The sequence below is a fragment of the Scaptodrosophila lebanonensis genome, unplaced genomic scaffold (genome assembly GCF_003285725.1).
Source record: "Scaptodrosophila lebanonensis strain 11010-0011.00,11010-0021.00 unplaced genomic scaffold, SlebRS2 tig00000043-arrow-pilon, whole genome shotgun sequence".
Taxonomy (NCBI): Eukaryota; Metazoa; Arthropoda; class Insecta; order Diptera; family Drosophilidae; genus Scaptodrosophila; species Scaptodrosophila lebanonensis.
Window position 1 is genome coordinate 1,773,218 of NW_022060545.1, and position 12,670 is coordinate 1,785,887.

The 12,670-nt window shown below is 35.1% G+C and overlaps 1 protein-coding gene across 1 annotated transcript; it reads right to left on the bottom strand.

Moving 5' to 3' along the window:
• Positions 1–11,568: 11,568 nt before the first annotated feature.
• Positions 11,569–12,533, bottom strand: LOC115622225 (cathepsin L-like). Its single transcript, XM_030516121.1, has 2 exons — positions 12,182–12,533; positions 11,569–11,765 (listed from the first exon to the last, which is right to left on the bottom strand). The coding sequence occupies exons 1-2, from the start codon at positions 12,531–12,533 to the stop codon at positions 11,569–11,571; spliced, it is 549 nt and encodes a 182-aa protein (XP_030371981.1).
• Between the last annotated feature and the right edge of the window lie 137 nt (positions 12,534–12,670).

Below are 12,670 nucleotides of genomic sequence, written 5' to 3' on the forward strand. Positions count from 1 at the left end.
CATTGGACATTTTAGAATGCCTTTTTAAGTTTTGAAAGCCTTTTATCATAATTTCATACATTTACTTATGATTTACCGATGATTTAAATTTATGGAAAAGTTTCTAAGAGAAAAATGCTCAACAAATTGAAAAGGCATTAGCATTTCTATAATCGAATCCTTATATATCCTTATATCTAATATTATTCTTACTCTGTTTAGATTCAAAGTACAATTGTAGACTTCAATTTTATTAAAACGAATTAATAAATTTTTTTTTTCAAAATTGAAGAGAAACATGACTTTCTTAATTCCTGACATCACTTAATTGCACTCTCAATGAAAAAGCATTCGATCATATAACATCAAAAGGAATTTTAAGTTGGAAACAGAAGCTTGATTTTGAAAATTTTAAAAATAAATATAATTGCAGTTGAAAAATGTTCCGTTAGGTTGTATCATTTTTTATAGTATTGCATTATAGAAAGCACAACTTAAGACATGGCCAGAGACGCAAATAATTTGCAAACAAATTGTGTTTCTTTACAAGCCGGCTCTGAAAAGTAAATTCCAAATTTATTATAATACTCAAGTTTGTTAGATACCTGGCCTTATCCTCTTTATCGTATCATCAGGTTAAGTAAATTGTCATTACAGAAATGGCGGCACAATAAATACACATCACAGGAATGTTATAAAATTAATTTGTTTTCCAATAGAATTAATTGCGTTAATTTGATTGAAACAAACATCTGGTAAGAAACATCTTGTTTCAAAAATCTGGAAATCAATAATGTTCTTTATTTATTCCAATATTTGGTATTACTTATCTTTGTCCCATTAATAATGTGTGAAAACTTGCGCCTGCAGATATGCATTACTTTGAAGCACTATGAACTCCTCATTGGCCCTTTAAATAAAAGCCGAAAAATACAAATATTTCATGATAGTTAATATTCGATAGATATTGCTTAGAGCTATCCCAAAATTGGAAAAAGAGAAAGATGCGGTATTTACATATATAATCTAGATCTAGTCTGCTTAATATAGGCTGTTACGTTTAGCAATAACTATTCTATCAATGCTTCGCATAAATAAGTTACTTGATTTCGACTGAGAATGTCTAGGACTCTTGGATGTAGGGTGTTGAAGTAGAAAACAGCGATACAATATTTCACGTATGCACGTGTGTGTATCTCTCTCGCACTATGAATGTGGACATCTGTGTGTGTGTGTGTGTGTGTGTCAACATTTTCTCAGTGTGTAACCTACATTTTAAACAGCGACATATATACATACATACATATGTACATAGAAAAAGCGCAAGCCATGGCCGTGCTTCTAGACGTAATCGCAGTCGCACCGATTCGGCGTCAGTGGGAGAGACGGCGTATGTAAATTTGCTTTTATCAGTGCTTGAAACACACAGACACATGCACAAACTCTCACCTTGTTTTATACAGTTGGGAAACACTGCTCTCTCATTTTTGCTCTCACTCTCTGAGTTTGACGCTTGCGCGTGACGTCGACGATGACGATGCTTTAGAGGCGATGGATAAGCTACTCGGCTTGCGTTTGATAATAGCATTTGTTGTTGCTGCATCGGTGCTTCCGTTACATTTGCAACCTACTGCTACACACACACTCCAACACAAAGTCACAGACCCCTGCCCACAAGTTTGACGTTGTTATGAGTACGTCGTTCATTGACGTTGTATGTGTATGTGTATGTATCTGTGTCTGTGTCTGTGTCTTTGCCTGCTGGCCACTAAGTCTAATGCTAAGCCCTGTAAGTCTTACTCAATCCTTCCCCCTCTTCGAATCCGTCGCTCCAGCACAAGGCTGCCATTTATTAGACTTGCTACATTGCATTTCCGTTAGCAAGTTTGTATGTATGTTTGTGTGTTTGTATGTATGTACATACATAGATGGTAAGTGCAAGAATTTATATGCAAAGTGGAAAAACTGTGTAATGCGTTTTTTAATAGTCCATGGTTATTCTGTTTTCATAAATATGTATGTAATTACATATGTATGTAATGCCTCCATTAAACACTCATTTAAAGGATCCGGCAATGCTGCAGTTTCTGGCAATTTTCCGTCTTATATTTTTAAAATTAAATTACATAAACTCTTTCATTGCCCAGAGCTATGCAAGTGCAATTATTTTTTTTTTCTTGGGCTGAAAATTCTCATCCCTTTTGTCTTCTGTAAAGTTTTCACCAACCATGGAAATGCATTCGCCGAAGCGTCGGAAACGTTGCGAGTGCGAACTTTTGACAGAAATTGAAATGAGTTGAAATGAATGTGCAGGGAACGCCCTTTTACGAGATTATAGCAGCCTGAACTGTGCAATAATAATGTTTACGAAGATTTTTACCATTCTTCGAATTTATTTCACCAAGATGCAATTTTTCTATAAGTTAAAAAAGTAAGTAATGTGCGTTAGCGGAAATTTATAAACCTTTTTTTATGTTATAGTTTCTACTTACAATGAAAAACTTCTTGCAAAAACTTTTATAACCAATTCATTGGTGACTTTCGGCTAAGTCAGGCCAAAGCAGAATTTATTGCAACTTTATCGAGGTCTAAGGGCATTTTGTTTGTTTTATTCTATCGATTGTTAAAATAAGAATCAAAATATATTACACCAAAGTGCAAACATTACTTTTTGGTTCCTAATGAGTGGTTACATAGACAGCAGATTTCGCTTTAATACTTATATACATACACATATTGGATTTAAGCAATAGCTTTGCTTAAATTATTAAAATATTAAACAAATATTTTAAGCTCCAACTTAATAATTTAAGCTTACAGTTTTTTGTTCAAAAGACCATTTGGTGAAGTGAAAATAATCTTTGACTAATTTTCATATAATTGAATGTACTGTTTTATGTACTTATATTTATTTATTTTAAATACTGCTAACAACCCAAAAATGCAATTCCAAATATTTAAAAAAATAAAATCAGTAACAGATGCCATCCGTGATGATGTCATAATGTTCTCTGTTTTATGTGCGATCAGTCAATGAAGATTTGCCCATAATTTTTGAAATTTATAAGACTTTTAGCAAAGTACATATTTCGTATAGCCTTTGGTGCCGGAATGCCGGAAAAATGAAAAGATGCAATTGCACCTTGTCCGCGAGAGAACGCTTTACCTGACTTTCCTGGTACCTCCCAAAATATTCCCATATTAGTAATAGCAATAAAGTCGTTGGGCTGATTCAAATTCGTTTCCTTTTAATCACTTTAGTATCCTTCACGTATTTTGTTACGAATAGAGGCTTAGGTGTTTACTTTGTGCTGTCATATAGCAAAAATAGAGCAGCATGGTATTGCTGATGAGTAAGTTCATCGGTGTTAGTACATTACAACGATTCAGACAGTCGATGAACTGCAGGCCCATCACCTCGGTCGAGCCAATAACATTAAGTTTCATGCCGTTTTGCGAGTAACAACTATTAAGAATAACACTATGTAGGTTTAAGGAGTACAAATTGCAAAATATGTAAGAGTTATTTAATCGAAGCGTTTCATTCCTGCTATTTTTGTCGAAGCACATGAACTCCCCCGAGTTGATTACTTTTACGGAATTACATTCGTGGAGGGCGCTGTTCTTGAAGGCCCAAAGGCCAGCTGACCTGGGCTTATCGTAGAAGTATGACATCTTGTCCCCAAAATGGAGTTCAGTCCAACGATATTTAAGAATCGCCTCCTTCGGATAGCCTCCGGTGCAGATTTTCTTTAGGCGCACATTTTCATTTAGAAGACCATGGCATTTGCGAGATAAAGGTGCATTGATATGATTAAGGGCTGCTGTGCAAATGCTGATAGTGATGAGAAAAAAGAAGCAACGAAGCATAGTTTTTTTAATTTCAAACTATGTTGAATACAAAAAATATCCTATGAAATATATTTATGATTAGTTATGCATTGGAGAATTTGATCAGCTATATACAAGTATACGGGATTTTATTTAAAATTCTTTGGTATTTTTTTGTATTTGGAGATTTGAGTTTGGACTTTAATAGTTATTCATTGAGGAACTGCTCTTAAGAGCTGTTCGTTCTAGTATCAGTAAAGGGGTATAAAAAATGATGACAAATTATGATTAGCCACTCATTTTTATTTTGGTAGGTAAGATTGGCTTACAGTAGGGTTTCTTCAAAGTAGTTACTGGTCACATATTTATTATATATAAGGGATTAACACAAACCTTAATTTCTTTTTAGCCTAAACCACATATGTATTTATGTCTGTTTCAGGCAGGCGAATGTTTTTGAAAATAGGCTCCACTTATTAGTAAGAGTACGAAGGAACACTTTTCGATATCAGAGTACTAAATTTTTTGGATTATTCGCTGAAGATCAATTTAGGAAATGCATGAAAATTTAGCTCTGCATGATACTCGTTTGAAATATCTATGTATGTTTATTTGGAATAGTATTTCGATGGTGGGGTTTACAGTTCATAGCCACCGATTTGGACAGCTTCCCAGCTGAATTGGTTGTAGGTTCAACGCCTTGTTGTGTGTTTGTCACCGGCACTGCGGCGCTTTAAATCGATACGCATTACGTGATGCAGTTGCAATAGAAAATGGTTTCCGTTTGAACAGGTGCCAGGAGGGGGCCAGACTGAACAAGTTCGTGGATTCGGTGTCACTGACGTGTCCAAATGGACAGCTTTGTTGAGCTTAATCATCTACCATATAATTGCTTGGCATTTTTCCCTCTGTTTTCACTAATGAGTTCAGCGAGTCGCGAGAACTGCAAAAACAAGGTCCGAAGGACGAAAGGCGTGGCGCTGAGGTAGGGGCAGTGTAGCAGCCAAAGTTCATGTCGTGGGAAATTCGAGCGTACATTTACATTTTGCGCTTGTGCAAGCGTTAAATAATTAGTAACCTCGTAAAAAGGGGTGGCTGGTGGCGGTTGGGGGCGTGAGGGCTGGGCTCAAGTTTTGACCGGCACGATAGGAAATACAATAAAAATAAAGAAAAAGCAATTGCAAGTTAATTAAAACGACTGTTTGGCAGTTTGACGTGTTGACACTTGTGCCATGTTTAATTAGTATTCGCATAAAAAATTCATTGATTTACACAAATACCAAACACACACATACAGCATAGGCAGCAGCTATTTTACAACGTAATGGTAATTATTGTTCAAAATATTGACAATGATTTATGAGTGAAGCTTTAGCTGAAGGCCAATATCAAATTATCAACATGTTTTCTATTTCGTTTTGTTACAAGTTAAATAAATGTGTAATAAGATTTGAAAATTAAATAAAGCAATGTCATAAAAATATATCGAATTTGAATGCAACTAATTGAATCAGCAAGAATATTAAATGAAAACCGAGCAATATCAAAGGCTAGCTTCATAATTATATCACTTTTCATTTCATAAAAAAAGTTTTAAGGAATAAATAATAAAATTCTTGTTTTCCTTTGTTGATATTCAATTTACGCTAAAATTGTTTTCTTCAAATGGACTATTTGGCCTTCACTGAAAAGAACCAAATTACTGAAAATGGTTTATTTATAGTAAATATAATGGATATGCGTAATGGTTTAGAAATTCTTAGCTAAACTGAGCTGAAATGGCGATTTTCGATTTAAATTAATTTTATAAGATAAAAGAATAACAAATAAAACAAAATACCTACTAATTACTCTTATTTTCAAACATTTGTTTAGTATTTATTGATTTATTAAAATAAAAACTCTTATTATTGGTTAAAATCCGCTTAGCGTTGGTTTAGAATCTCTTAAATTTATCATTTTGGGATGCTGACTAGACTCGGCGATTCAAACGTGCACGCCTTCTGTTTCTTATTCTAATGATTCTTCGTACCCTTCGTCTGGTACGAATTTGGCCAGTTGGACGACACCAGAAGTTGCCGTAATAGCAACGCCTGCGAGTTGTTGTAAATATTCTTGTTGTTGTTGTTGTTGTGGTTGTGGCTGTTGTTGAAGTGCTGATGTCTGCTCCAGTCGTCGAGCTCTGCCCCATTGTTTGGGCAATGAAAACAGTCATAAGTGCTATGGCGATTAAAGCGATATAATTCATAGCTATTTTTCTTCTTTGGCTGTAATGCTGTTTGACAGTTCAGTTTTATATGCCATTTATCAAGTGGCTTCAAATACTGTATCAATATTTATATTTGCTCTCTAATTTTTGTTCGATTACCCACCCAGAAACACATTTTTCCGTTGACAGATTTGTTCGGAAGTGAGTTATGTGTAATATGTGATCTGCTATCTATATTAACTAAATACATGTTGTATGCTTTATTGTTTTACAAGTGTTTCGAGCCATAGGCTTGGAGGTCGGTTACTAACCTCTCGGTAAATAATACAATACATATATTTTTATAAAAACTACAAGTTGGATAATTGTGTATTAAACAGAAAAATATAACAAGGAAAATTAAATAAAATACTTGTAGGAAGTCAGACAAAGAGAGACTTTTTGGAAGTTGTGCTTCACTTATGTGGGGCAAGTACTGCCTATATACATACTTATATATATAATAGACAACAGCCATTCAGAAGCTGTGAATGATTTCCCATTATTGTTTTATTTCTCTGCCCACTTTCAATCCCAAGCTACATATCCTCCAGTCAGCTATTTTTATGCCATTTGTGCATTGTTTAGCGCACATTATCACATTTTCCTCTTAACATTGACAGCCACCCACCTCAAGAGACATAAATGAAGAGGAGGATGCGAGGGAGATGGCGAGGGGGAAGGGGAGAATAGTAAAGCGGAGTGAGAAACTAAAACGATGATTCAGATTGTTGTTAGACTTTGCACACTAAGCTACCACAACTGGTGGGTGGATGGCACTACCTATTAGGGACATATATGTCTGTGCAAGTATGTAAGTGCAGTGCAATCTCGATAGTTCGGACTCTAGATAGTTTAAAGTTTAAACAATTTGAACATCCAATTCAGTCTTCTGACTGTGTAGACTGTGTATTTCGGTAAATCACCTTAGAAATTCAGACACTGTTTTGTATACCCTTCACTGAAAACTGTGTGTGTGTGTTTGAAACGCTTAAAACGAAGAATGGTGGAATACATGGTATGGATTCACAGTGATGTTCAACACAGATAATGTATAGGGATATAGGGATAGGGATATTGTACATAAGTATAAACAATATGATTTCATAATAGTCTTTTGTATCAGAAACTGATTTCTATTGAAATCGAATTATACATTGAGCATGTTATAGACATAACAAATCAGATCAACACAACATGATTGATTTTTTGGTAAAATAAGTAATTTCTAGTGAAAGATAATATATATAGGTATATACATTCCGGGGACATTTTATAACTTTAACAAATAAATTATCTGTATTTCTCAATTAACGTTTTTCTTTTGTTATTCAAAGCAAATAAAAAAATTTTTTATTTGTTATTAAGTAATGTAGAGTTTTCGGTATTTCGATGGTGGATGGTGGAAAACTAATTGTCCAGCTTATCGAGGCTATACTGTATAAGTACCGGCACTACACAGTTGAAAATCTCTCTCAGGCGTACAAACACTTTGGTTTGAAGTGGTTTTACAGCGCACTGCAGTGCAATGGATTTCTATCGTGTCTTTGGAGGAGTGAGTGAGAGAGGGAGGGGGAGGGGTGCTGAGACTAACTGTGGGGTTGGGGTTGGGGTTGGGTCGCAATAACAACGTCAGAATGTTGTTTCTGAATAGTGAGAACAAAGGACCTATTGTGGTGCTTGTCGTTTCTATTTTTCTTGTTGTTGTTGTTGCTATTATTATTAAACAATTGTCGCCTTGAATGAGTCTGAGTCTGTGCGGGTGTATCTGTGAGTTGATCAAGTGTAATTACTACTTGCTGTGTTTAAATAGAATTCTCAGTGCCTGTGGAGGATGCACATTGTAGTTATTTATAGATTTAATGTTCTTGCATAGTACGATAAATTTTCTCGTAGGAGGCTTAGGATTTCTGAGTTAACAGGAATCTGTTTTTAATAAGTAGGAGGATGAACTACGCTTAAATTAATTTTTGCTTAATCTATTATATATATATGGCTTGCATTAAATAAACAACAATTTTATACCAACTCTTTTTGGAGTTTAATTAATATACATATGTCCATTTAAACCATTTTATGCAACATATAAAAAAATGAATAGGACATCAAATACTATTTGAAGAAAACCTGTCCCTTTACTGTGTTAGAGATTATACAAATTTGGTTTTTATTTGCATTCATTTTTCAACAAATCTGTCTGTAGATAATACAAAATGCCTCAAACGAGGTGGACTTGTTATGAATTATTATTACAATTGTTGAGAAGTTGTATAAAAACATCAGCAGCTTTGTTTGTCATTAACAATCCGAATAACCTGAATAATCCGGCGATCAGACTGCAAATTTCAAAAGTAAATCCCAAAGAAGTTCCCAGCTGGCCTAACATTAGGATTTTGTTTTATAAAAACAAGTCAAGTGAGTTTTGAGTGTAATCTATGTACGAGTAGAGTTTATTGAAATGATTGGCATATTAGTGAATCGCCGGGCGACGAACGACAACGCGATATACTACACGCCTTCTTCCCTTCGTACCAGTACCACTGCCGGTAGACTGTGTGCCACCACCACGTCGGATAATGTTGACGATGCGAATAATGCGGCGACGAGGAGCGGTTCCGCCGGTGCTTGGAGATGAGGGTGCCGGTGTAGGAGAGGCAGTTGAGGCTGTGGTTGCGGGTTCCGTAGTTGTTTCCGAAGCTGTTGTTGTGTCTGTTGAAGCCTCTGTTGTAGAGTCCTGGGCCAGAGTTAGGGTCGCGAAGACGGCGCAGATGGCGAAGGCGATCAACAGAAATTGCTTCATCTTGATTTACTTGTTACTAGTTGTCTGTGAACTAAAACTGATATTGTAAGCTTGAACTACCTTTAATTTATACCAAAATATTTCCCTAATATTTCACTCTGTTCAAATAACTATATCTAAGCACTACAAATACAATAAACACAGTTACTGTTATGCTCACAGTTGCTTTCGACTAAGCAAAATATCAAACATTTACATATGATGTAGGCAAATAAGATCAATAATAGTATTGTACGCAATACTACGTTTTATTGTCAGAAAACTTCCAATCGTAATTTTTCAGTTATTAGAGTTTGTTTGATTAAAATGTAAAGGTGGGACAAATTTCAACAACTGCAAATGTTTATATTTCTATTTTTCCTATTGACAAGACAAAGCGGAAGATACTGTTCGAGATTTGTATTTCAAGCTTAACTTAAGATAGACGTTCAACATAAAAATATTTAAAAAAAAATTAGTTATGATAAATATCAAATAAACTTATACGAATCTATATATCCGACAATTATCATTAAATACATATGAGTAAACAATTTAGCCTGCTTGTCGACTTAAAAGACGTAAAAACATTTTACTTCAACGGTACCAAATAGGCATTTATTATTACTTAGCCGAGATTAGCTTTAGCACCCATAGCCAAATATAATTATCTTTATAGTTATGTCACACTCGATATTTGTGTGTTCTTTATAGAGAGTAAAACTATTTTTTATATATTTATCTAAGTCTAAGTCTATCTAAGGGCACATTTCATTCCTTTCTGGATATTCTGTTTTTTTTTATCAACTTTTGAAATTGGCAAAGCAAGTCCTTCCGATTAGAAAATAATAGCTGTCTAAATATTTTTGCAAATAATACACTAATGCGATTTGTTTGCCATGTGAAAAGGACAATTTTTATTGATTTGTAAATAAACATATATAAACAATTTTCCTTTTTTCTAACGATAGGAATAGCCTGCAAAAATAACTTAACGAGTGCTCGAATAGATTAGATGTTATAGCTTAACGTACAAACATATATTAAGCTTTATAAATAATCAAGTGCACATAAAAGGCAGTAAATGGTAAAAAAAAATGGGTTAGCTCAAAAAGTATTTTCGAACGGGTAGCGTCCTGAAGGTAAACAAGATCAGAATTACGTAGGACAAGATATTTATTTTCTTTATGATGATAAACAGAAATGATAATGCCATTAATGTCTGTAATTGTAATTTACATTTCTTAAATCTTCTTTTAGGGAGAACAGGGGAACTTTTATGTGTCGGCTCGCACTTCATTGCAATTTTTATCTTAATTATAAAAAGGTACATATTTAAAAGAAATTACATTTTATAGGTATTTAGAGAAACAATTCATATTTATAACTCTAAAAAAGAAAAGTTTCAATTTCGTAATATAATAAAATAACTTGATGCTGGTCACGTGCTATATCCTGAATCCAGTGTTTGGTGAATTAGTTGTGATACAAGCAAACTGATAGCGAAATGGAAAAGTAGTGGGAATCAATCAACTTCTTTTCACAAGCCATCATGTTAGAATTACCATCAAGTGGTAAACATTGTAAAACCTTTTCTGCCCTTAATAATGAAAGCAAGTCATGCGAGTTTTGAGCACAATCTACATAGAGTTTATTGAATTTAGTGGCATATTAGTGAATCGCTGGACGACGAACGACAACGCGATATACTACACGCCTTCTTCCCTTCGTACCAGTACCACTGCCGGTAGACTGTGTGCCACCACCACGTCGGATAATGTTGACGATGCGAATAATGCGGCGACGAGGAGCGGTTCCGCCGGTACTTGGGGATGAGGGTGCCGGTGTAGGAGAGGCAGTTGAGGCAGTTGAGGCTGTGGTTGCGGGTTCCGCAGTTGTTTCCGAAGCTGTTGTTGTGTCTGTTGAAGCCTCTGTTGTAGAGTCCTGGGCCAGAGTTAGGGTTGCGAAGACGGCGCAGATGACGAAGGAGATCAACAAAAAGTGCTTCATCTTGATTTAGTTATCACTTGTAGTGCTGGAATTAAACTGATATTCTATGCCGAATTCACCTTCAATTTATAGTGAAATATTTTCTTCTGTTCCACACAAGTACAATATATATTTTGTGTTCACAGTTGTTCGGTTAAAAAAAGATCAAACATTTACACTTATAACCATATATGTACATATGTAAATAACTTAAAAACACTGATAATATTTGTAATACAGTTTGACGTAAGTAGACAAAGATTATTAGACTTTTAATTGTCAAGAACCCTATACCGATGACAGGTTTTTTTTAAACTCTGATTTTTGAGACCAACGTGATCGTTCTAAACAAATTGGTTGATGTAGTTTAGTTGTTTAATTGTAATTATTCAAAATGTTTGTTTAATATCCAATTGTTTATATGTATGTAAGCAGTCTCACGTATTTCCTATAAGCCAAGAACAAAATATTCATAGTGTTTGCTTTCAATTTTCTTTAACTTCACAGTTTACCATTTAAATTGTACAATTCGAGTGCTGCTACCAAATACTTAATAGTAGGCAGCATACATTTTAGCATATGATACAGATCTGTAATTATTAACAGTTTCCAAGTTGCGCAAATATACTGTCACAGGATATATTGAAATATACGTGTAATTGTAAAATTATATCAGGACTTTATATAAACTATCCCCTATAAAATTTGCTTTAAGGAATTAAGAAATCAGGCTTTAATATATTCAATTTGTTTCTAACATCGGGAACGTAATGGTATTGGCAATCCCACATTGGTTTCCTTTATTGCGTGCCATACGAACATATCCTTTCTCACCCCATTTGTCGCCCCATGAGTTCTTAACCAGCCAGTAGTCTCCCTCTCTTCTTTGGGTGTCATAGCCTACAACGAGAACTGCGTGAGTCCCTACTTCTCCACAATCTTCTTCATTAAACACACCGCGTTCATAATACACAAAATTAGGGTGTACATGGATAATGACAGAAATAGGACCTTTCTTTGCAACATAATGCTTCAGAGTTGTTTCATTTTTTCCTTTATGCACAATAATTCTATTTATAGTCATACCTATATAGGAAGTATGTTTCTTATGGAATTCACAGTTTCCCACACTCGCTTTGTATGGATAGGAGCGTTCCGTATCAACTCCTTTTTTTTCTGCACATAATGGAGCGCTCTGTTTGGCATGCCTCTTTCACAGCCATAATTCGAATAAGTGGAATTGGCGCAGTCTAACAGGTTTTGTGCAGACAGATCGACGAGTTTTTGTTTTTTACGGAAGTATTGCCCCTCCAGCGTGCCAATGGCAGAGAAAGCCCAACACGAACAGCAGTTACCCTGATCCTTGACAGAGCTAACGGCACCTTTTTTGCGCCAATTGATTCTTTTGGGAAGTTTTAACTTCGACACTGTGGGTGTTACATAAAACATCGTGCTATTTTTAACAACATCCATAGTCGCGTTATTGATGCAACCTTCAAGCTCCTTAAATTGAAGGTCCGTAAATTTGTTTACACCCATCTTATACGTTTTTTTGCCAGCAGCCCATCGTTTGTTGTGCGTTGCAATCATGTACTTATTATCCTTGAAGATTTTGAATCGCATCGTTTCCTCTTTCCCATAACCATAGCTCTTCCCATGCTTTAGTTTAAAAGCCTTCCATTCCGCCTCAAGGACATCGGAGTCCATTATAGTCTGGACACAGGCCACTAGCAACAAAACCAGAACTGTGGTGTACATTGCCAGCACCCAATTAATTGTCCGCTGCAAACGACTTACTAAAGCACACTGAAACATTTGAAAGTTATACATTTGAAACTTATGAA

Excerpts from the sequence above, each read along its gene's own strand:
- LOC115622225 (XM_030516121.1), bottom strand. The coding sequence starts at position 12,533 with ATGGACTCCGATGTCCTTGAGGCGGAATGGAAGGCTTTTAAACTAAAG. Across the intron at positions 11,766-12,181 it reads TAGCTCTGTCAAGGATCAGG|ATTGTGGAGAAGTAGGGACT; the intron begins GTAACTGCTGTT and ends TTAATGAAGAAG.